Source organism: Raphanus sativus, chromosome 2, assembly GCF_000801105.2.
Source record: "Raphanus sativus cultivar WK10039 chromosome 2, ASM80110v3, whole genome shotgun sequence".
NCBI classification, from domain to species: Eukaryota; Viridiplantae; Streptophyta; class Magnoliopsida; order Brassicales; family Brassicaceae; genus Raphanus; species Raphanus sativus.
In genome coordinates this window covers 29,799,514-29,823,976 of record NC_079512.1, presented here as the reverse complement: position 1 = coordinate 29,823,976, position 24,463 = coordinate 29,799,514, and the positions used below count along the sequence as shown (strand labels likewise).

The 24,463-nt window shown below is 35.8% G+C and overlaps 8 protein-coding genes, 1 long non-coding RNA gene and 1 pseudogene across 10 annotated transcripts; 6 read left to right on the top strand and 4 right to left on the bottom strand.

Annotated features, from left to right (window-relative positions):
• The first annotated feature begins 2,633 nt into the window (after nt 1–2,633).
• On the top strand, nt 2,634–3,866 carry LOC108840573 (putative 57 kDa heat shock protein). Its single transcript, XM_057004304.1, has 5 exons — nt 2,634–2,673; nt 2,746–3,114; nt 3,199–3,231; nt 3,294–3,359; nt 3,470–3,866. Exons 1-5 carry the CDS (start codon nt 2,634–2,636, stop codon nt 3,793–3,795), a joined length of 834 nt encoding a protein of 277 aa, XP_056860284.1. The 3' UTR covers nt 3,796–3,866.
• A 425-nt stretch (nt 3,867–4,291) lies between these two features.
• Nucleotides 4,292–5,956, bottom strand: LOC108840574 (protein pleiotropic regulatory locus 1-like). Its single transcript, XM_018613411.2, has one exon. The coding sequence runs from the start codon at nt 5,665–5,667 to the stop codon at nt 4,312–4,314; it is 1,356 nt and encodes a 451-aa protein (XP_018468913.1). The 5' UTR covers nt 5,668–5,956; the 3' UTR covers nt 4,292–4,311.
• Nucleotides 5,957–6,336: 380 nt separating this feature from the next.
• Nucleotides 6,337–8,210, top strand: LOC108840572 (putative 57 kDa heat shock protein). 2 transcript variants are annotated; one of them, XM_018613408.2, is made up of 5 exons: nt 6,337–6,877; nt 6,989–7,339; nt 7,443–7,475; nt 7,565–7,612; nt 7,721–8,210. In XM_018613408.2, the coding sequence occupies exons 1-5, from the start codon at nt 6,838–6,840 to the stop codon at nt 8,044–8,046; spliced, it is 798 nt and encodes a 265-aa protein (XP_018468910.1). In that variant the 5' UTR covers nt 6,337–6,837; the 3' UTR covers nt 8,047–8,210. The 2 variants fall into 2 exon arrangements, with proteins under 2 accessions (XP_018468910.1, XP_018468909.1); XM_018613407.2 differs by having other exon boundaries at nt 6,986–7,339.
• A 1,399-nt stretch (nt 8,211–9,609) lies between these two features.
• Nucleotides 9,610–10,360, bottom strand: LOC108824816 (napin-2). Its single transcript, XM_018598197.2, has one exon. It carries the CDS (start codon nt 10,298–10,300, stop codon nt 9,773–9,775), a length of 528 nt encoding a protein of 175 aa, XP_018453699.1. The 5' UTR covers nt 10,301–10,360; the 3' UTR covers nt 9,610–9,772.
• A 1,126-nt stretch (nt 10,361–11,486) lies between these two features.
• On the bottom strand, nt 11,487–11,910 carry LOC108824828 (uncharacterized). The gene has a single exon (XM_018598210.2). It carries the CDS (start codon nt 11,837–11,839, stop codon nt 11,669–11,671), a length of 171 nt encoding a protein of 56 aa, XP_018453712.1. The 5' UTR covers nt 11,840–11,910; the 3' UTR covers nt 11,487–11,668.
• Nucleotides 11,911–12,250: 340 nt separating this feature from the next.
• Nucleotides 12,251–13,730, top strand: LOC108824822 (autophagy-related protein 8f). The gene is made up of 6 exons (XM_018598204.2): nt 12,251–12,403; nt 12,698–12,746; nt 12,845–12,900; nt 13,165–13,217; nt 13,294–13,412; nt 13,477–13,730. Exons 2-6 carry the CDS (start codon nt 12,710–12,712, stop codon nt 13,569–13,571), a joined length of 360 nt encoding a protein of 119 aa, XP_018453706.1. The 5' UTR covers nt 12,251–12,403; nt 12,698–12,709; the 3' UTR covers nt 13,572–13,730.
• Nucleotides 13,731–14,399: 669 nt separating this feature from the next.
• On the top strand, nt 14,400–15,198 carry LOC108829592 (uncharacterized). The gene is given in 2 exon segments (XM_018603226.2): nt 14,400–14,575; nt 14,578–15,198. Coding segments are annotated over 2 exon segments (528 nt in total). The 5' UTR covers nt 14,400–14,440; the 3' UTR covers nt 14,971–15,198.
• A 536-nt stretch (nt 15,199–15,734) lies between these two features.
• LOC108829603 (uncharacterized) lies at nt 15,735–17,571 on the bottom strand. The gene is made up of 2 exons (XR_001946012.2): nt 16,272–17,571; nt 15,735–16,039 (listed from the first exon to the last, which is right to left on the bottom strand). It is a non-coding gene; the product is annotated as an uncharacterized LOC108829603 (long non-coding RNA).
• A 587-nt stretch (nt 17,572–18,158) lies between these two features.
• LOC108839400 (cysteine proteinase inhibitor 4) lies at nt 18,159–18,689 on the top strand. The gene has a single exon (XM_018612169.2). The coding sequence runs from the start codon at nt 18,236–18,238 to the stop codon at nt 18,569–18,571; it is 336 nt and encodes a 111-aa protein (XP_018467671.2). The 5' UTR covers nt 18,159–18,235; the 3' UTR covers nt 18,572–18,689.
• A 4,277-nt stretch (nt 18,690–22,966) lies between these two features.
• Nucleotides 22,967–23,520, top strand: LOC108841031 (cysteine proteinase inhibitor 4-like; annotated as a pseudogene).
• The last annotated feature ends 943 nt before the right edge of the window (nt 23,521–24,463 follow it).

The following is a 24,463-nucleotide window of genomic DNA, read 5'->3' as shown; positions in this document are numbered from 1 at the left end:
CTTCTATGTTCCTCATAAAAAATGGAATTAATGAAGAAGTATTTTCCCCTTGTAAGATTAACTAGATTTTTGATCCGCGCTTCAAAAGTGCGGGTATTATTATTCACTTTTGGAAATATATTATTTTTTTGTACCTATTAAATGTATTTATCTTAGTGAAACTTTCTTTATAATAAATTCGACACATTCTAGAGTGTCTCTGGTAAACTATGTATTTCTCTCACTTTGTTTTATTATCTCTCCAATCAATATATTTATTTGACTTGTTGTTAAAATAAATGATTTTTAGAACACAACTGTACAATACTTTTATATTAATATTTTGTTTAAACAATGTGACATATTTCTATATTAATTAAATATTTACATTGTAATTTAAAATAAATTTTGACTCGCACGCCCATGCGGGTGTATATTTCAAAAATATATTGCTATTCATTTTTCATGTCAATATAAATAATCTCTGGTAAACTATGTGTTTCTCTAACTTTGTTTTATTCTCTCTCCAATCAATATATTTATTTGACTTGTCGTTAAAATAAATGACTTTTAGAACACAACTGTACAATACTTTTATATTAATATTTGTTTAAACAATATGACATATTTCTATATTAATTAAATATTTACATTGTAATTTAAAATAAATTTTGACTCGCATGCCCGTGCGGGTGTATATTTCAAAAATATATTGCTATTCATTTTTCATGTCAATATAAATAATCATATAAGTAATAGTATTTTATATTTACCATCTTATAAATAATCATATATATTATATTCTTAAAGTTTAATGTGAAATATAAAAACCTTAATTTAAGTTGGTATATAAAATTAATTTTTTGTTGTATTTTTTATATATATTGAAAATATTTTAATAACGATATTTTAGTAAAATTAAAATTTTGAATATATGCATATTTTAATATGTATATAAAATTTAAAATTTATTTTATGATTATTTTAGACAAAAAAAATGTTCTAGGTAATTAGATTAGTCCATTTTGTATATTTTAAAAATGATATAATGGATTTCCAATTTTTATTAATAACATAAGCCATTTTTTTTTCTTGACATACTTTTATCCATGTTTCAAAGTTTTAATTTTTTGCATTAGTTTTCTATGAATCATTATTAATTTTATGATATTTTTTTTGAAAATTGAACTCTTGAAATTTTTATATTTGACTAAACTAAATAAGGTAATAATACTGTTTTAATTTTTTTATATAATATACTATTTATATTTCAGTTTGTGTTTTTATTTTTACCATAAAAATTTGTAAATATAGTGACAGACTTGTAAATAAGAAAATATAGAAAGAAAGTTGTTTAATTTATTATAAAAACAATGGCTAAATGTTTAAATAAAAAATTATTAAATATGTTAGTCATGTTTCTAAGCAATTTTCATTTGTTATTAATTTATTGAAAATACAATGACTAAATGTGTAAATAAAAGAAAGTACACATTTCTAATATTCATGTTGCCAAAACATATCTCATTTATTCCTACTATCCTTGTTTCCAAACATCTCCAATTTGTACTTCAACTTTAATAATATAGATAAGGAACGTTTGTTCCTCAATAATTTTTTTTTCAATTCAATTCTTGAAATGAAAATTTGTTCAACTTTTTCTGTTCATTTTTTTATTTTCATGGTTACCAATTAAAGCCTACCCGTAAAATATTCATATTTTCCAAGTATATTTTGGGTTCGGATCAGTTTTGAGTATTTATGACATAAAAAGATCTGAGTACTCAAAATAGAACCAAAAACTCTAAAAATATCTGAAGAACTGCAAAAGTACCCCAAAACTTATCCAAAATTTGACCCGAAAACCCAAAAAAATATCCGATATTTTACCCGAATAATTGAATTGTATTTTCTGAAAATCTAAAATTTTACTTGAAACCTGAAATTATACCTGAAACTTAAAAAATACTAAGATACTAAAAATATACCCACTCATCCAAATATATTAATATATACAATGATTTTCAGGTACTTTGAGTATCTTATTGGGTCTCAGATAGGAACAAGATCCGAACAAAAACCCGCATGTCCAAATAAAAAACACCCAATAGGTACTTTAGCATGGATCCAGATCCGAATCCGAATCTGTATTAATCGTTATATGATATAGTCATATAGACATAATTAACCGTACGTGTATAGTAATGAGTTTGGTTGTAGGAGGAATATATAAATTTGTTACTATAATTACTACTGGGTTAATAAGTATAATTTCACAATTACAAAATAAACGCAAGGAGCATTGTTTCACAAATAAGAAGTGGACGCGTGCCCCCTCCCTAGTAGTTTTTGTCGTTTTCAGCTGACAATATCTTCTTTCCCTCCCATAAAGATCAGCGTGAGAGAGAGAGAGAGAGAGAGAGAGAGAGAGAGAGAGAGAAGAGAGAGAGAGAGAGAGAGAGAGAGAGAGAGAGAGAAGAGAGAGAGAGAGAGAGAGAGAGAGAGAGAGAGAGAGAGAGAGAGAGAGAGAGAGAGAGAGAGAGAGAGAGAGAGAGAGAGAGAGAGAGAGAGAGAGAGAGAGAGAGAGAGAGAGATTTATTAAGGAGAGAAGAAACCCTAATATCCAGTAGCTAAAAACCTCCATCTGTTGAATCATGTCCGCCGTTCCTCTTCCTGCCGTTCCTCAGTCTCCCGGTAAACTCCTTCTAGTGCTCAAATCTCACTCAGTTCCTCGTTTACTGAGATAATAATTTCTCTGACCATTTTTTTTTTCTGTGTTGATAGCAGCAGGGTTTTACGCAATCAACAACCAGTTTCTCATGAATGGCCCAAAAGGGTTTGAGGAGTACAAGATGCTTGAGAACGACATCATGTTCGTGAGAATGGATTTTCCCGGCGTTCCAGACGATGGCGTTACTGTTACTCTTGATGCCTCCAAGACGCTTCTGAATGTCGTGGCCCACGCACCCAAGGTCCATAAACACGACTTCTCCCACCGGAAGTACTTTACCATGACCGGACTCGTATGCGGATGCTGCCAGATCTCCAGCTTCACCTACCAAATGACCGACAGTGTTCTCAGGCTTCACATCTCTAAGACTAACATCGTCGATCCACAACTCCCTACCTGCACCGGTAATCATTAATTATCTAATACAGTTTTACTTTTATTTATATCTTACAATAAAAAAAAACTGAAAATTGCGTTTTTTTTGTCAGCGTTTCTCAGTGGCATACGTCTCGCAAGAGATGGTAATTTTTATTTAATTTTGTTTTGAATTTTTTTTTAAAAAGTTTGTAAATGTTTACCTTACTCTCGATGTGTGGTCGCAGTTCCCCTGGAGTTCCTCTTAGGTTTCACTATAACAGGGATCCCTATCGTACGTGTTAAATTTTAATACTACTAATTTAATCCCATTATGATTCAGTGCTATGTTTGGTTTATTAATTTGTCATTGTGGTAATTAATTGCTATATGTGTGGAGAGCAGACCCGGATTTATCGGGTCCGGAGTTGATGCCACACCCGACTGTGCATGAAGGATCGAAAATGGCTTATGAGTCAAAGCAGCTCCAGAACGGCGGCTTATACGTGCGTTTAGACATGCCAGGTGTTCCCAAAGACAACTTCAACGTCTCCGTCTCGAGCGGGAGAGTCAAGGTGACTGGTCAAGCTCCCGTCGTTAGCCATGACTCAGATGCTCGGTTCTACTCTGGTGACGTGGCTATGCTCTCTGCTCCTGTTGACGTTCCTAGCCGTCGGATCAAAACTATCATCAAGAACGGTATCATTCGCCTTATCATCCCTCCCGTTTGATGTGAATCAAAAAAACAATTTTGCGTTTGAAATAATTTGTCTCCCGCGGAGGTGGACCCCAGTTATTATGTCGTTTTGAGGATTATGTCGTTTTATTTTATGGACTTTTTGGATATGTTCACTTTTGGATATGTTCACAACTGGTTTTTTCTAAAGCCATTCCCTTTATGCAAGAGTAATGTTTTATCAACACTCAATTTCATTCCTCAAGAGTGCTTGGATGCTAGAGCAAAACCGTACCATTAAATCGAAAAATGAGAGACTAAACAAATCAACACACAATTTCATTACTCAAAGAAGAGTCTAATAATATATATTAGGGAAAGCCCAACGAAGTCTGAAAATGATTGCTTGAAAATTCAAGTACATGGCCCTTGTTCTCACCAAGAAAAAACAAGACATCCTTATAATCTTCCACAAGAAAACAAAATCATGAAGACATAGTGAGAGACTCCAACAATATAGCTTTTGAGATACAAAAAATAGTAAAGAGGTGATCAGCTTAATTATCACTTATCAGAAGCGCCTAATGTCCCTGGGTGGTTTGAAATTGACAGGGTGAGTTTCTGGAGTTGCATTCTTATCTTCTCTCCACATCTTTATAGTCTTGTCCGCCTCACATGTTACCAATCTCGAACCTGTCTGATCATAACACGCTGCGTATATACCCGCTTCACTCTCCAGCGAACCAGGCTGTGCAATAGTTTGCGCCTGTTGGAAACAGTGGCCACTCTTCCAGTCCCGGAACCATAAACTTCCATTATCACCTCCAGTGACCAATACACCATCCTGGTTCACAGCCATTGCGTTAACTATGGTGTTCTGCTGCGAAAGCATGTTGTGGCGAAACTCTCCCTTTGGAAGGCTAAACTTTTTGGTGTTGTCAGCAGACGCAGAAGCAAATGCATTCTCTCTAGGATGAAGGGTCATTGCTCTGACGGATTTCTTATGATGCGTCAGAGTCGTCATTGGTTTGGCATACCGAAGGTCCCAGAGTTTAATAGTAGTGTCATGTGATCCAGTCACAACTAGTGGGTCTGTTGGACGAGTGAAGACGGAACAAACAGTGCTCTCATGTGTGAGTGCATAAAGTTGCGTCTTGCTTCGAATATCCCACACCCTGCAGACAGAGTCACGCCCTCCGGTAAATAAATAGTCCAAAGTGGGGTGAAGAGCTAAGCAATAGACTCCGCTCAAGTGACCATGATAAGACCGGATGACCTTGTTCTGCTCGAGGTCCCAGCATTTGACTTGCTTGTCATCACCAGCTGAGAACATGTATCTATGTCGGTTGCTTACAGCGAGGCCTCGCACTTGCTCGATGTGACCGGTAAGTGTTAGCTTCAGAGCTCCGGTTGCTACATCCCACATCTTGATGGTACGATCCGCTGAACCGGTAAAAAACCATTTGTTACTCGGGTCAAAGGCCACGGATCTGACCCAACCCAAGTGACCCTGAATGACCCTGTAATTCTTCCATGGCGCATGCCACTCGGGGCGAGGCGTTCTCTCCATTAATGCAGAAGTTGAAAAGTTTCTTTCATACGAGGTTGGAGGGATAATGGTGGTGGTGCTTTTGCCTGACGTAACAATACTGTTCAACCCCTTTGGCTGAAACGTTGGACCAACGACAAGGGCACTTGAGGTTCCGTTCTGCTCAGGTTGACGTGGAGGGTGACTCACAACAGGCTCCACACCTCCAAAAGCAACCTTCATCTTATGGCTGAGACGAATCTTCTTGGCTTCGGCATCAGGAGGAGGAGGGAATTGGCCGTTGACGGGGGAGAAGAGATCAAGTGCTGCTCGTTTCTGGGATTTGATGCTCAGCGACTGTGTTTCTATTGATTCCAACTCCTTCGTTGGACCCGGCATCGTTTCTTGCGGTTAGGGTTTACAGAGAGAGCGAGAGGTATGGTAGAAACAAATAAAAACTAATGCTACGATTTAGACCTTTGCCTAGTGCTTAAACACAGATAGAAATCAATATCAAAAGCTCTTTTCCCTTATGCACTCAAAGAAAATTGTTTCTCAAGAACAACAATAGAGATTACAAGCCAATGATTAATACAAAACCCTAATACTCCTAACTGCTTAATCTCTTGTTATCTCTCTCTCTCTCTTGTGCTCTTGCTCTCTCTGGGATGATCCTAAAAGCCTTGACCCTCTCTTCAATTTATACTACTTATCACGTTATAGCTTTTTCCTTTTATATATTGTTAATGTAAAATTCATTAACCGACATTAACTCGTAAATGGAAAGTATCGCTTTTGTTGCAAGACTTCATGCTGGGAATTGGAGTTGGGCTTAATAGGATTTGGCCCAATAACACACAACTAATACGTATATATATATCAGTGGTAAATGATAAGAAAGATGATATTTTTGTCACTGAAAATTTATGGCAAAAGTGAACACGCATCCTAGTACTATAATACAGATCGCATTCACAAATGTAAAGTAAACACGTGTCGTAAGAGGGATTGGTTGTCACTTTCACCTGACAACCTCCCCATACCGTTTCAAAAACCTCTCTAAAACCCTAGAGAAAGAGAAAGATAGAGAGAGATCTCAAAAAGGAAAAACCTCTCTAAAATCCTAATTAGAATCAGGAAAATACTCAGCTGCCTAACCATGCCGGTCTTGAACATTGGTCCCATCCCTTAATCTCAAGTTTATATTAAACTCCAGACTTATTTTATCATATCTTAAATTCTGTATTGTCGATTGATATATATATATATATATATGAATTATATTATTATTCAAATTATTAATCGTTATGACATAGTCATATAGACATAATTAACCGTACGTGTATAATTTCACAATTACTAATAAACGCAAGGAGCATTGTTTCACAAATAAGAAGTGGACACGTGCCCCCTCTCTAGCAGTTTTTGTCGTTTTCAGCTGACAATATCTTCTTTTCCTCCCATAAAGATCAGTCTTTGAGAGAGAGAGAGAGAGAGAGAGAGAGAGATTTATAAAGTGAGAGAAGAAACCCTAATATCAAGTAGCTAAAAATCTCCATCTGTTGAATCATGGCCGTCGTTCCTCTTCCTGCCGTCCCTCAGTCTCCCGGTAAACTCCTTCTGGACCAATAAGAAACTCAAATCTCATCGAGTTTCTCTCGTTTACTGAGATGATATTTTCTCTGATAGTTTTTTTTTTTCTGTGGGTGATGTATAGCAGAAGGGTTTTACGCAATCAGCAACGAGTTTCTCACGAATGGCCCAAAAGGGTTTCATGAGTACAAGATGCTTGAGAACGACAACATCATGTTCGTGAGAATGGATTTTCCCGGCGTTCCAGAAGATGCCGTTACTGTTGCTCTTGATCCCTCCAAGAAGTTTGTGAGTGTCCGCGCACACGTACCCAAGGTCCATAAACACGACTCCTCTCACCGGAAGTACCTCACCATGACCGGAATCGTATGCGGATGCTGCGAGATCTCTGGCTTCACCTACCAAATGGCCGACGGTGTTATCAGGCTTCACCTCTCTAAGACTAACATCGTCAATCCACAACTCCCTTCCTGCACCGGTAACCATTAATTATCTATTTTGGTTTATTATACGTTTTACTTTTATTTATATCTTACAATTGAAACAAAAAACGAAAATTGCGTTTTTTTTTTGTTGGTCAGCGTTTCTCGGTGGCCTACGTTTCAAAAGCGATGGTAATTTTTTTTACTTTTATTTTCTTTTGAATTTTTTTTTTTTAACAATTTGTAAATGTTTACATTACTCTCTCTATGTGTGGTCACAGATCCCCGTGGAGGTCCTCATAGGCGTCACTATAACATGGATCCCTATCGTACGTGTTTACTTCTCATCCTCTACTAAATTAACCACTATGATTCAGTACTATGTTTAGTTTATTAATTTGTCATTGTGGTAATTTGCTATATGTGTGGACGAGCAGACCCGGATTTATCGGGTCCGGTGTTGATGCCTCACCCGAATGTGTGTGAAGGATCGACTATGGCCTATGAGTCAAAGCAGCTCCAGAACGGCGGCTTATACGTGCGTTTAGACATGCCTGGTGTTCCCAAAGACAACTTCAACGTCTCCGTCTCGAGCGGGAGAGTCAAGGTGACTGGTCAAGCTCCTGCCGTTGGCCATGACTCTGATGGTCGGTTCTACTCTGGTGACGTGGCTATGCTCTCTGCTCCTGTTGACATTCCTAGCCGTCGAATCAAAACTATCATCAAGAACGGTGTCATTCGCCTTCTCATCCCGCCCGTTTGATGTGAATCGAAAAACACGTTTGCGTTTGAAATAATTTGTCTCCCGCGGAGGTGGACCCCAGTCATGTCTGAGGATTATGTCGTTTTATTTTATGGACTTTTGGATATGTTCACAACTGGTTTTTTTTTCTAAAGTCATTCCCTTTATGCAAGAGTAATGTTTTATCAACACACAATTTCATTCCTCAAGAGTGCTTGGATGCAATATAGTTCAACAAAGATAGAGCAAAAACAGTAATAAATCGAAAAAACGAGAGACTAAACAAATCAACACTCGTGTTTCAACACACACGAGTGTTGATTTGTTATTTTTTTTAAAAAAAAAAAAAAAAAAAACACTCGTGTTTCAGAAAAAAAAAAAAAAACAAATCAACACTCAATTTCATTACTCAAAAAAGAGTCTAATATTAGCGAAAGCCCAACAAAGTCTGAAAATGATGGGCCTCAACAAGTCAAAGAAGCCCAATCCGATTTCAAATCAGAATCAGTTTCAACGGTCTTCTTCTCCTTTGCTTACTCACGACAAACCAGCTGGAGCAGAGACCAGTACACAAGCAAAAGAAAAAGCAATCTTGTCTTTTTCTAGGACAGCTTATCCAGTCCTGATCCGTAACCGATTTGATGCCCTCACTCCTCAAGAGTGCTTGGTTGCAATGTAGTTCAACAAAGTAGAGCTAAAACCGTACCAATAAATCGAAAAATGAGAGACTAAACAAATCAACTACACTCAATTTCATTACTCGTGTCTACTGCTTTAATAATAACAGTTTTTTTTATCAAACGTGCACTACTTCATCAAAATAAAAACATCAATTGAGGCATTACACCAGAAGGTTACCATTTATAACAAAAACATCAATCTTAACAAATTTAGTTTTTTTTTAACAGAGAGTTAATTGAATTATTTGCAAATGTTTTTTTTTTAATTTTAAATGATAACCATTTGATGAAGTGTCAAATTCACCCAAAGATTCCTTTTATTGTGTAACCATTTGCATCTCAGACAAATTAAGGGACTTGTCTGCTATGTAGCTCTAGCAAACAAAGGGATAATGGCGGCTGATGTGGTGGCTGTGGATTTGTAGAGAGAAACTTGGTTGGGTTTTATGTAGCTCTAGCGATGGATTAGTACGTTGGTGACTAGCAGAAAAATTTGGTACTTGGGTAAAAGGGAGAGAGAGGTGTAGGCGTGTAGCTCGAGAGCGTAGACAATATATGAAGATAGGGAAGAAGAGAGGAGAAAAAGAAACCGTTGTCAATGTAAATTTTACTTTGTCCATGTCTCTTCCTCTTGATCATGCATGTGTTATTTCTTGTGGATAACAAAGAGCTAATTAATTAACACGTTGAGTTCATGTAAAATGCTCTTCTAATAGTTGAAAACAAGCTAGAACTAGTTGCAAATTTGTAGTCGTCAATATAGAGACACACCGCTAATTAATTCTCCACGCCGATGCCGAGAATAAAAGCAATTTAAAATCTATTGTAACTGATGGAGGGAAAACGGTCATAGAGCAGTTTGAACGATGTTTGGCTTGCCGTTAGAAGCCTATGTACGAGTAAATTAAACATTAAGAGACTCTCTTTTATTATGGAGTAGTGCTAATTTTTACATTAGCCTCAAACATCCTAGATAAAACCTTACATATTAGGAAACACGCAATGAGGTGTGATGTTGACATGTATGGACAAACCACACTCATACATTCGAGGGTTTCGTTTGGGATCTAGTAGTAGGGACCAGGCATGGTCTTCTGGAAGGGACAAACGCTAACTTGGGGGATGTTGCAAACTCTAGGTAAGTGGGTAGCGGTCTGGTAGATACGGCTAACCATTCGCTGATGTGCTTGCTGCTGTCCCTGTTGTTGTTGGATTTGCTGTTTAACCGCTTTGGATGCTCCCTTCAAGGTTGGGCAAACGCAAAGTGGCTCTTCCTGGTGGAGCTCGTTACAGCACTGCTGGAGTAGAGGCGGTCTCTGGGGGTTCTCCATGTCATCTTCAAAGTCAAACTCACCATCGAGGGCCAAGCTAGGACCACCACGGACCTGCATTGCTTGCTTGTGGAGCCATTGCTGGCAAGCTCTCAGGTGTTGTGCTTGCTGAAACTCCTTCCTGCATCTTGGAATCCTAAATGGGCCGGCTGGGTTCGTGGCATCGTCTTCGTCGAACTCGACGACCGTCCTGTAGATGGAGGCGTTGGTGAGAAGGAAGAAGAAGGCGAGAGTGGCCGAGACGAGGAAGAGCTTGTTCGCCATTTGAGTATGTTTTTTTCAACCTTGCTTGTATTGATGAGTTTTGGTTTGAGTAAAGAGTGAAGCGGATGAGTTAATTTATAGGTGAGAAAGGAGATATTGCATGGCGATCACGTGTAACAAACAATGCATGCAAGCATGTGATTCTATGTGTGTGCTGTGAGAGAGAAGCTATTAGGTGTTTGAAGGGCGTGACAAGTGACGAACAAAAACAGTCCTCCGCGTCTGCATGTTATGTGTAACGTGTAGCTAATGTTCTGGCATGGCATTTTATGAACACGATTCTTTTGAAAAGAAGGTAAAAACTTAAGTTCATAAAATACAAAACATTCACTAAGTTGGTTTAAAACGGGATGAGAGTATAAATTTTGGAGGTAAGTGCAGTTGGGAAAATAAATTGGAAGCTTAGTCAGAAATATAGTACAAGTTAAAGTTTGGTTTAGTCACGGTCAATATAAATTGGGAATTTGAGTCAAAATCCTCGGAATGCTTCTTTTTACAGATGGTCTTCGCAGCATATATGATAGTTCCAGACTGTTTATGAGTAATAATTTTGGTGGACTTCGATTAAGAAGAAGAGAGTTTTGTCAAAAAAGGCATAAGCTTATTAGAGAATTGGAGGGTTTCACTTGGATCTCTTGCTCATGTGGACTCTATCTGATCTACAAAGCAAATGAAACCATCCGATAGATGTTTTCAGAAGAAGAGGTACATTTGTATTATATTCTGCCATCTGAATTGCTTCTTCCTCAAAGAAGAAGCATTTAGCCAGTGATCTCAAATTAAAATGTTGGGAAATATGAGAGATGCAGTCGAAAAGTCCATAATATAAGTGGTAACTGAAAACTCCCCTAAAGAGAAACATAAGACTTGCGTGGATTCAAAGAAAGACATCAATCACGGATGAAGAAAGCTAAAGAATTCCAAGTATATATTTGTCCACACCACCAAGGCTTGTCTCTACAATGGACTTAAAGTCACATTCAACACTCACAAATTGCAAACAACTCCAAGCGAGGCAAGTGTGACAGATAATGCTCAGAGAAAATCGTTGAAAAGAAGCAGAGAGCACAAAACTCCTTCGACTAATTTTTGAATTGATCTAATTATTGCCTATCTAGGATTTGCACTGACCATAAACAGAACTTAAATAAGAAATTTTGAAAAAAAAACTCAATTGGTCTGAAGCTTTGCCACAGTGAAATCTCAATTCTCTCTTCTGTATACATACTCTTCAATTTTCAAATCAAACCAAATAATAATCCCTAAATTATACAGTAAAATCCCGATCAAAAGGGGTTAATAATTTATGAAATAGTACCAAAAAAGAGAAAAGGAAACAAATTGAGATGGGCAAAACCGAGATCAAAATCAAACGACATCGTCCTTCTTGGGTTTGCGATGATTCTTTTCGATATGCTCGATGATGACGAGAACTGTGTTTGTCAGCTTCTTTATATCGGGAACGTCGTAATTCTGCGCCACGTATACCCCATAAGCCGTTCCCATCACGAACACGACGCAGCTCTTCATTATCCCCATCCCTTCGCTCTCGCTCTACTACCACACCGGCGAGAGAAGTTTCAGGTCAAAATACGGGTGTGGTAGTGTTCTATTTGGACTTACTTGTATACGGATACTTTAATGGCCCGGCCCCTTCAATATTTATTTGTAAGGCCCATAATGGGCCCAAATCTAACTAAACCGGCATGTTAGGGGTAAATACGTCATAAAACGAACCGTGATCCCGGCATCATATCCGAGTCTTTTTTATCTTTTTTCTTCGAGGCAATGTTTAGGTGCAGTAGCTTCCTCGGACACTTGTCATTAATATGGATGGTTACGATTAAGCCTCTAAATATTAACGAACATGTACCGTCAGATTCTATTCGAAGCGTCCCACGTTAGCTGAGATGTTTAGATATTATCGTGCTCCATCTGTATACAATCTTTTATCCTTATCGTAATTTTTTAAAATGGTTAGCAGAATTTTAGTAGGTTGCTTAATTTGCGTTTTTCTAGGATATTCTGTTTGTTAAATTGTGTTGAGCTCTAGGAAAGTGTGTCTGATCCGCAGGAAGGCTTCGTGTCTGTCTCTTACAACAGGTTCGATCATGGGAGCTTCTTTTACCTTATTGCGATCTTCTACTTTGTTTTAGATTATGTTTCTAAGTTGATCAATCGATTTAGGCTTTAAGGAGAGTCTCTATGTCTTGTGACAAAAAAAAAAAAGAGGGGTTTCTGAAAATTTGCTTCTTTTCTTTGGGATTTAAGACATGATCGAGTGGTAGACAGATTAAAAAATCTGCTGTTTTGTACCGCTGTCTCGGTTTGATGCGTATGTAAGACTTGTAAGTTTTGAAGGTTGTCTGATTGGGGGTTGTTAATGTATATATGTAGGGAGTGGAAAGAATGGCAAAGAGCACGTTCAAGGAAGAGCATGACCTAGGTTTGGATCATACCTTTTGTTCTCTTAGTTTAGTGTTTGATTTTCAATAAAACTTTGCTTTTGGATCTAATGATGGTTCTGTATTTCGGAACCTTCAGAGAAGAGAAGTGCAGAGGCTGCTCGGATTAGAGAGAAATATCCAGATAGGATTCCGGTGAGTGCTCATTGTTTTTACATACCCAAATTCATTTGTGATTTTAGAATACTATCTCGTTTTCAATGTTTTGGACTGATCCTTTTTTGTTACCCTGAGCTTAAGCTCTTTTGTTATGTTGATTTTAACAACTACTTCTCGTTAACACTTACGACTTAATTAATGGGTTGATTTGCTTAATGATTTTATTTGGTTTACTTAAAAAGTGACACTTGAGTGATGATCTCCACACTTTTTTTTTGTATTTGTGTGGGTGGGATCCAGGTGATTGTTGAGAAGGGTGAGAAGAGTGATATACCAACCATCGACAAGAAAAAGTAAAGCATATTTGATTACTGTTAATCAATGTACATCTCCCTCGGACCTGACTTGTGATTTTTTTCCTGGATGCAGATACCTAGTCCCAGCTGATTTGACAGTGGGGCAGTTCGTGTATGTCATTCGCAAAAGAATCAAACTGAGTGCAGAGAAGGCTATCTTTATCTTTGTGGACAATGTTCTTCCTCCAACAGGTTGTTAACATCTACTGTATATTCAAGACTTCTTAAAGATCGTTCTAACATCTACTTTTGGTAGGTGCACTAATGTCGGCTGTGTACGAAGAGAAAAAGGATGATGATGGCTTCCTCTATGTCACTTACAGCGGAGAGAACACATTTGGATCTCCATAGAAGATCTCTTGCTGGATATTTCGTTTCTCTTTTACTTATTATATCGCCGAGTATTTCATATCTTCTTATTAGTTATATGCACTACTTTTCCAAGAACTTAATGTGTACAGAGAACATAAAAATAATGTATATAAAATCTCGAAACCTACTTTCTCACGACTTGATTGTGTTTTTGATCGACTTTCACTCGATAAGCCGACATAACATGATGCCGTGATGTGCCATAGAAGTTACGGAGGCCAAAAAAAGTCTAACAAGCCCAACTGTATAGAACAGCAATGGACGTTTATGGTACAAAAGGTCCCACATTGTCGTTGACGGAGACGGTCGGACCATGTTGCCTTGTTCTACTAACTTTTACTCTTTCCATGTTGATTTTTTTGCTTCTTCATGTTTATTTGTCAATCGGTTTATCTATTTATGAACGATCCTCAAAGATTCTCTCATTCGAGACATTAATTTCCAACCAGTCATGTGGAACATTAGACACGCGGTTGTGTCCTTAGGAAAAGATAATTACTCGACCAAAGGATTCATATCTAAAGAGTGTGTTGTCCAAAAGACATCTGATACTGAGTATCTGTTAACTGAAATAGATGTGGATGCTATCATCTCAATGTATGGCTAATAGTGTCATGATAATAAGAAGATGAGTGTCATCGAGTAGGAGTGTAGGACTTAGGAATTTTACGTCAAACTACTGTGTTATATGCTACATATATCTAAATAAACTGCCGTTGATACAACAATGATGGGGTAAGTATAAGGTTTGGTAATAGAAGATTGAAAAATGAGGGAGATTGACCCCATACGAAGACTTTCAAGTAGACAAAAAGGTTTGGCCGATCAAGACACACTGTGTTTGAAAAATGGACAAGAGAGATGGTAAAAGAACAAGAGAGGAACAAGAGCATGTTATGGTGATGAAGGACCCCCACCACCTGCATTCAATGCTTGTCTTACTCTCTTTACTCTCTCCATTAACTTTCTTCTCACTACAAATACTCCTTCCCTCTTCTCTTCTCTTACACTTACACTTGAAACATTTCAAAACTATATTCCTCTTTGATCTCATCTCTCTACATATAGTCACAGTATAAATATAAGTGTCTCAGGAAATAGAGAGGTCATGTCTTGCTCTGTTAGGAACGGCTTTATGATGGCGTTCTGTCTCATTCTGCTGCTTTTGTCATCTAATGTTGGATGTGCTAATGCTCGTCGTCTAGGGCTTCACAAGCATCATCACAAGATTCACAAGGTTGCTTCTTCAGTACAAGAATCCGTCAACGGTGGAGGGAGGAAGAGGGTACTGGGTGGCGTCGAGACAGGGGGAGAAGTAGTGGTCATGGATTATCCTCAGCCTCATCGTAAGCCTCCCATCCACAACGAGAAAGCCTAAATTACTCAATCTCTATACATCATGATGATCACCACACTGTTATATGCATATGCATCCACCATGCTGGTGATTGTAATGACACTCTTGAATTATTCGTTACGTCATTACCAACTTCTCTTGTTCTCTCTTTCTTTCGTTACATAAAACAAACAAGCTGCACTTCTCCCTTGTAGTATGCTGTATTTCATGTGGAATGTGCTTTACTTTAGAACGAACTCTTCACCACCATTTTAGCTCTAAGTAGTTTTAGAAAAAACTTTACGCATGAAGCCATTTCATACGTATCTACTAAGGGAACTACCAACTGTATGAATACTTTCTTCACGTACCGAACTGGAATCCTATATATGGTCTTTATCATGAGAACACAAGCAACAGAACTGATACTTAAATTGGTCCAACACTTCTGCACACTCAACAAAACAACTCCATTTAAGTCTGTCTGCCTGACGTCCATTACTAACTCTAGTATTAGAAGTTAAAAAAAAAAGAGGTTCTAGTTTTCCACAATTAACGGGGTAAATACTAAAGACAATGAGTGGGACAAACAGTAGCTGGCTCACAAGACAGAACTCTAACTAACTCTGGGTTCGTATCAAATGCAAACTGTGTTCAAATGTACCACAACTCCATTACAGACTTAACGAAACAGTAAACAACCAAGACAAAAAAAATAACTAGTTGTGTAACCTTCGGGGGCCTCCGTGACAATTAGGACAGGCAAATGGGGCTGTAATGTCTGGGAAACGCTTGGCAAGAACATGTGTGTGAAAGGGAAAACTCTCTGTAACTATTTATAAACACAAAAGACAACCCAAAACTGTTTGTCTAGGAAAAGAAAACACAAGTGGGTAGAGGTTACTCTCATTCTACTCTCCATGTCTTACATATGTCATTAATATTGTAGAGACTATTGTAACAGCAGTGAGCAAGCACCAAGAGATGATCACCAGAGCATATGGCAAAATCGGTCAACGTACCGGTATCTTTGTCTTCATACCTATAACCGAGATAGCATTCTGCTCAAAACCAGCCAGTTAAATTGACGTCTCCTCAGGAGCAAGTCTCACTACACAAAGATTAGAGAAAGCCTCAGCAGAGAGAAGCAAAACATTTATAGACTTTTCATATCAACTATCAAAAAGATCATTTAAAAATAAGAAGCACTGACGATTAAATCGTTTCTTTGGGATCTCTAGCCCTCGTCAGTGAATAAAGAATGGAGAATTTGCTCAATATACAAAATACTAATGGAAATTAAGTGTGTGTCGTTTTTTTGACATAACTAACTAACATTTTACCTATTTTCAGCAGGTTATACCCTCATGTTGTGCCAATAGCCGGTGAAAGAGACGAAAAGTAGATGAAGTTGTCTATTGTAAAAACTCCACTATTAATTATCAGTCCACGTAATGGCACTAACACCACACCTTTGTGTACTATATAAATATGAATCCAAATTTTCTATACCATATCGTCTAAATAACACATGACTCCAAATCCACTCAAACATGTACTTACTAAATCTAAATCCCAGATATGATCCTATGAACCAAAATTCAATCTATGAATTGTTTTCTAATATTAGAGACTTAAAGTCACATTTACTTGTTCAATACATAATACATAATATATATCTTATATAAAATAGTATATAAATGTATATTCTATATACATAATACATAGTATGGATCTTGTCCTCGTAGGTTTCGTCTTCACTGACTTTGATTATGTAATAGCACTAACACTACACGCTTGCATACTATATAAATATGAATCCAAGTTCTATACCATATCGTCTAAATAGCATAGGACTCCAAATCCACTCAAACCCATACTTAGTAAATCTAAACCTTAATTAGGATCTTATGAACCCAAATATAATCTATAAATTGTTTTCTAGTATTAGAGACTTAGTCACATTTAGCTGTTCAATACATAATACATTGAGATCTTATATAAAATAGTATATAAATGTATATTCTATTTACATAATACATGATCTTGTCTTCATAGGTTTCATCTTTACCGACCTTGATTATGTAATCAGGGTCTTGCCTCTGCTTCATCGTCTTCTTAGTTGTGACTATAGTTGCTCCACCTACTTCTTTGATATGAGTTTCTGAAATTATTTGCTTTCTTCATAAAGAACACATAATACATATTTTATTTCTATTCTATATGTATATAATAGTATAGAACACAATAAGTTGTTCATCTTCTCCGATCAATTTTTGGTACCTCACGGAGACAAAAAAGAAGTGTATGTGGCTGTAACGGTAAAGATAGTACATGTATCATGCGATAGAGGAAGTAATTTTGTTGTTGGTACAGTAGATCTAAGAAAATAATAGATAGTGGTGAGATGTGAGGAAAAGATGGTGGCGATTCTGGCGAAAACGAACAAAAATCGAAGGTGAAGGTAATTTTCATTGTATAGATGGTGGTGATTAAAGCAGGGTAACCAAAGATTTATGTGTAGTTATCAACGAGAAATCAAGATACGGAACAACAAAGAAGAGAAAAAAAAAGATAATGTTTATGTTCATTATCTTTAGAGTAACTAATTAATAATATATTTTGTTTTTCTTATAGGTTGAATCGATCATATGAAAGGGTATAACAGTAATATTACATAAAATACACTATATATAGGTGAGAAATAGGTCAATTGGTCATAGAGTTAATTATCGTTTTATTTTGTGCTATACAGTGCAATTTTTTTTTATTATATAGAGCAATTTTCCAATAAAGAAAATGAGAAAATAGGAGGTGGAGTCATCTTTTTTTTTGTTCACCAAAAAAGTAAAAAAAAAGTAGGTGGGTTTACATATACTTCACCTTGTTCTAAATTTTTTTTTCTCTGACTGTGTGTTTAAATTAGGACTATGATTTTGAACCGTTCATAAGTTTTCTCCCAAGATTATGAAGTAAACCACGTCGTAGGATCTGTCTAGCCGACACGATTCCACGTTGGCCCAAATCAACAAATCTAAGCCCATTTAATGCTCTGCCAATAATAATTCACTCCATTACTCTTCGACGGTAGGTGGGGGGACATCAAAGGTTGACTCTATCACATGTATTTATCTCACGCCACGTAGGATGAATCCATTTGTCAGTGTAAAAAACGATACACTTGTTGCCGCGTAAAACCATTGGGCTCTCAGTAAATTTCTTGAATCATCTATAAAACCCACAACACCATTAAGACTTGAGAAAGACAAAAAAAAACAAGAGATAAAGAACAAAAACAAAAACAAAAATGATGAAGTATTTGATCTGTCTCTCTCTTATCCTCCTCCCTCTCCTCTCCGTCGTGGAAGGTAATCTCGGTGGCTGGCAGCCGATCAAAGATTTATCGGATCCGAACATCCAAGCGGTCGCCAAGTTTGCGGTTGACGAGCATAACAAGCAAACTACGTCGAGTCTTGTGCTCGTGAAGATCGTCGAGGGAAAGCAGCAAGTGGTTGCCGGGATGATTTACAGTCTGACCATCGCTGCAAAGAATGGTGGTGCTGGGACAAAGAACTACGAGGCTGTCGTTGTTGAAAGGGTGAGTGATCATTACAAGGGTCTGCAGTCATTCAAGGCCTTATAGATCTAAGTTTTACTTTTTGTAAAAACGCAATATTGATCATACATTATTCTAATATTTATAAGTTTTAATAATTTGAGATTATATGTCTTTTTTTGGAATAAAAACTAAATTATAGCTATGTTTTTTTCTGCTAGACAATAAGAGATATGCCTTACTGTCCGGTCTTTATTTCTTATGATTGAATCAATAAATTGACTATAAACCTAAAATGGAGTAAGGCCAATATAATACAAATTAAAAGATCGCAAGAAAATCAATGGAGTTAATACTCTGCTAAGGATCTTTCAAAAGAATTTCTCTCAACCTATTTCATTTGGTCTATTATTTTTATTATTCTGTATGTATTTGGATAGTTTGTTTATTATCTAATCAATAAATTTAAGTTGTTAAAAAGATAAAAAAAGAGATGCGTTATTCAAAATATTATATGTCTGTTGTTCTTTTTTTTTGAACAAAACTTACGCATAGGAGAAGGGTTTGTATTTGCGGTGGAAATTAGTGAAATTAAAAAATTTACACAAATCAGTTTCATGTTAACATTTTAAAAAATAGATTAACATTTTACAAAAAAAGAATAATGCATAGGTACATTTCTTTTCTAAGAATCAATATAAGATATGCGTTACTCAAAAATATTATATATGTTGTTTTTTGGAATAAAAAATAACGTATATATGTTTCTTTTTGAGATTCAATAAGAGATATGACATTACTCATAGTATTATATGCATATTGTTTTTTTGGAATAAAAACTAAAAAAGAAACATATCTTCTTTTTTTGAACAAAAAAAACATATGTTTCTTTACTGAGAGTCAATAAGAGATTGTGTTACTCAAAATAGTATATGTATGTTGTTTTCTAGAATAAAAACTAACACATAGATATGTTTCTTTTCTGAGAGCCAATAAGAAATCTGCGTTACTTTGACCTTTAGAAATCGCATAGAGTTGTTTGCATAGAAAATTCAGAAATTCAATTGTTCTAATATTTGGAATATTTCTATTATTCGTTGATTTAAAAGAATAAAGAGATAATTAAAATGAATATGATATCATTGATCTATAATAAGGATTATAGTTTAGAATAGACGAAACTATATGTAAATTTAGTGGTAAACTAAAATTTAGTATATTTTGGGTTTGGTTGAAAATTTAATTCTGAAATTGATCGTTATTGGGATTTTGATAATTCTACAAAGATAATTTGAAGAGTTTTGAATATTAAATAATTATTTATTTTTCTGATTAATTTTACAAAAAAGAATAATATTAATATAACAGCCAACAATGGGGTTTTAATATCTAAATCAATTGAATCAAGTATTTATCATAGAACATAAGAGTTATGAATTTTGATATACGTATTTACAAGATATATTTATTTGATATAAAATACTTGATCTTAAAAATAGGATGAAATAAAAAATTATAAAATTATAGTCAATTATATAATATGACACTTGTACTGGTCTAATCATTTTGTCTTAAAAAACATTTTGATGAAATTCACAGTGATCCAAAATGATTCTGTTAATCACTTTTTTGCTCTTTTAACCGATCGAATTTTATTCAATCAGATTGAATCCATGTTTTTTCTAGTTATTCAACATTGTCAATGCACTTATCCAATAGTTGATTTTTTTTTTCTCAACATGTCAATTGTATGTAGTCGAGTAATTACACGCTGGCTAATGAAACTAAAACATTATGACAATGTCCATTGTTATCCTGGTAGCTTAAAACATTTATATTTGTAAAATACTACAGGTCTAGTCTATGTTCATCCATATATAGGTCCAATTGTGCTTGCATTGTTTGAAAAATGTTGAATACTTCTTTAAACTCAAAGACATATAAACGTTAAATTAGATACATTGCTAGAGAGGGTTCCTTCTGTCTTTCTTCCTTCATTCAGCCTGCAGTGCCGGTCCGATACAAAATTAAAATTATGGACTTTAAATAAATAGAATTGAAAAATTAATTTACAGTAAATTATAATTTTTTAAAAGTAATACATGTCTATCAATTTAAAATTTGATTTTCTATTTACTTTTCTATTCTATTAAAATATGAACACGACTTATTGATAAATTTTATATTCAGTTATGTATTATATTTATTTAATAGATTATTTTATCAAATTAAATTAGTTTTAAAAATAAAAACAATTATAAAAAATCAAATATAAAAATTAAAAATTTCAAAAAAAAATTAAACAAAAATATATCCGTTATTTGAAGGATGTATCAGAATCTAGTATATAATTAAGAAGAGAAAAATCAAATTTTATTTTCTGATATGTTTGAAATACGTTTTAGGATCCATGTTTTTTTTGGCACAAAGGATCCATATTAGTATGTTATATTTTTTTTACTAACAACAACAGAAAAATAGGCTTTAAAAGATGTACAATTCATGGGCCCCATGCCGATGTATCTCATGTATTCGGGCAGAACCGGGCCTCATTCAGGAGGGAGCAGCTACGATTGCTCGCTGATATGAGTCGTTATGCAACTTTCCTCTGTCTCATCAGATACAAAGAAGGCTATGATCTTTCAAGCTTCATTGACTTTTGATAGTTTTATTTGTTTTGTTTTCGTTTGGATTTTAGGGTCATTTTGGTTCTCACGTCTTCCCGTTGTTTTTCAAGCTATGGAGCATGTCTCCCTTTCTAATACACATAATACATATTTTGTTCCTATTCTATATGTATATAATAGTATAGAACACAATAAGTTGTTCATCTTCTCCGATCAATTTTTGGTACCTCACAGAGACAAAAGAAAAGTGTATGTGGCAGTAACGGTAAAGATAGTACATGTATCATGCCATAGAGGAAGTAATTTTGATGTTGGTACAGAAGATCTAAGAGAAGAATAGATAGTGGTGAGATGTGAGGAAAAGACGGTGGCGATTCTGGCGAAAACGAACAAAAATTGATGGTGAAGGTAGTTCTCATTGTATAGATGGTGGTGATTAAAGCAGACAAACCAAAAATTTATATGTAGTTATCAACGAGAAATTTATATGTAGTTATCAACGAGAGATCAAAATACAGAACAACAAAAAAAAGAAACAAAAAGATAATTATGTTCGTTATTTTTACAATAACTAATTAATAATATATTTTTTTTTTGTAGGTTGAACCAGTCATATGAAAGGGTTAATAGCAATATTACATAAAATACACTATATATATGTAAAAAATAAGTCAATTGGTCATAGAGTTAATTATCGTTTTATTTTGTGCTATACAATGCAATTTTTTTGGTTATATAGTGCAATTTTTCAATAAAGAAAGTGGGAAGATAGTAGGTGGGTTTACCAAAAAGGTTAAAAAAGTAGGTAGGTTTACATATACTTCACCTTGTTCTAAAAAAAATCTTCTCTGACTGTGTCTTTAAATTAGGACTATGATTTTGAACCGTTCATAAGTTTTTTCCCAATATTATGAAGTAAACCACGTCGTAGGATCTGTCTACCCGACGCGATTCCACGTTGGCCCAAATCAACAAATCTAAACCCATTTAATGCTCTGCCAATAATAATTCACTCCATTACTCTTCGACGGTAGTTAGGGATGGCAATCAAAGACCTGGACCGCGGGCCTGGCCCATAAAGACTTGCTGCGGGGCGGGATTGAGCCTCCATTTGACAAGCCCGCAAAATTGCGGGCCTCGCGGGACGGGCTCAAAGCGGGACGGGTTCAAAACGGGATGGGCTCAAAATGGGACGGGTCGAAAGCGGGATGGGTTAAACCGCAGGATTTTGCGGCAATCCTAAGTCTCCATTTATGCTTTCACATGAGAGAGAGAGAGAGAGAGAGAGAGTGAGAGAGAGAGAGAGAGAGAGAGGGAGAGAGAGAGATTAGACACTATGGAACTCCATTGATAGTGGTTTCAGTGTCGATGATGCTTCTGGTCTCCCAAGCTCCTCTAATCTGCACTGGTAGAGCTTCTTCAAGCCATCATAAATGATAATAAATACATTTGTTTTGTATAAGCTTAATGTATTGATCTTATAAGAGTATACTCGATCATGTGCAAGATGAAAATCAATTTATGTCTATATTTGTTTGTGCATGTAGAAATAAGCAATGTAATATTCGATGTCCCGCGGGACGGTCCGCGAAGACCTGCATATTTCGCGGTACGGGATTGGGCAGCAAGTTTGAGGACCGCATCCCGCGCGGGACAGGCCCGCCGTGTACCGCCAGAAGTCGAACCCGCAGCGGTTCGGGACGGGACGGGACGGAAGAGCCCAATTGCCATCTCTAACGGTAGTTGGGGGACATCAAAGGTTGACTCTATCAGATGTATTTATCTCACGCCACGTAGGATGAATCCATTTGTCTGTGTAAAAGACGATACACTTGTCGCCGCGTAAAACCATTGGGCTCTCAGTTAATTTCTTGAATCATCTATAAAACTCACGACACCATTAAAACTTGAGAAAGACAAAAAAAACAAGAGATAAAGAACAAAAACAAAAACAAAAATGATGAAGTATTTGATCTGTCTCTCTCTTATCCTCCTCCCTCTCCTCTCCGTCGTGGAAGGTAATCTCGGTGGCTGGCAGCCGATCAAAGATTTATCGGATCCGAACATCCAAGCGGTCGCCAGTTTGCAGTTGACGAGCATAACAAGCAAACTACGTCGAGTCTTGTGCTCGTGAAGATCGTCGAGGGAAAGCAGCAAGTGGTTTCCGGGATGATATACAGTCTGACCATCGCGGCAAAGAATGGTGGTGTTGGGACAAAGAACTACGAGGCTGTCGTGGTTGAAAGGGTGAGTGATCATTACAAGGGCCTGCAGTCATTCAAAGCCTTATAGATCTAAGTTTTACTTTTTGTAAAAATGCAATATTGATCATACATTATACTAATATTTATAAGTTTTAATAATTTGAGATTATATGTCTTTTTTGGAATAAAAACTAAATTATAGCTATGTTTTTTCTTTCTTTCTGAGAGACAATAAGAGATTGCCTTAGAGCATGCACATTAGGGGTTTTAAAAGGGAGTTCACACGTTTTTTAAGAAAAAATAATAATATAATAAAGAAGAGGAGATGAACTCTGGGCGCTGATTGGAGTGATACCGAGTCGTCACTATTCTGCGGGTCCCACAACACATGGCGGCCCGCGATAGGTTAGGCTATTACTTTTTTTTTTTTTTGGGAAAATTCAAACGAAAAAAAAAAAATTAAAATAATTAAAACAGTTGCATAGGAAATCGGGAAGGGAAATTTTACTGATGGGCATGCTCTTACTATCCGGTCTTTATTTCTTATGCCTGAACCAATAAATTGACTATAGACCTAAAATGGAGTAAGGCCACTATAATAAAAATTAAAAGATCACAAGAAAATCAATGGAGTTAATACTCTACTAAGGATCTTTCAAAAGAATTTCTCTCAACCTATTTCTTTTGGTCTATTTTTTTATTATTGTGTATGTATTTGGATAGTTTGTTTATTATATAATCAATAAATTTAAGTTGTTAAAAAGATTTTAAAAAAAAGAGATGCGTTACTCAAAGTATTATATGTCTGTTGTTCTTTTTTTGAACAAAACTTATGCATAGGAGAAATGTTTGTATTTGCGGTGGAAATTAGTGAAATTAAAAAATTTACCCAAAACAGTTTCATATTAACATTTAAAAAAGATTAACATTTTACAAAAAAAATAACGCATAGATACATTTCTTTTCTAAGAATCAATATAAGATATGTGTTACTCAAAAATTTATATATGCTGTTTTGGAATAAAAACTAATGCATATATATAATATATATATATATATTTCTTTTTTGAGAGTCAATAAGAGATATGACATTACTTATACTATTAAATGCATGTTGTTTTTCGAAATAAAAAACTAGAAAAGAAACA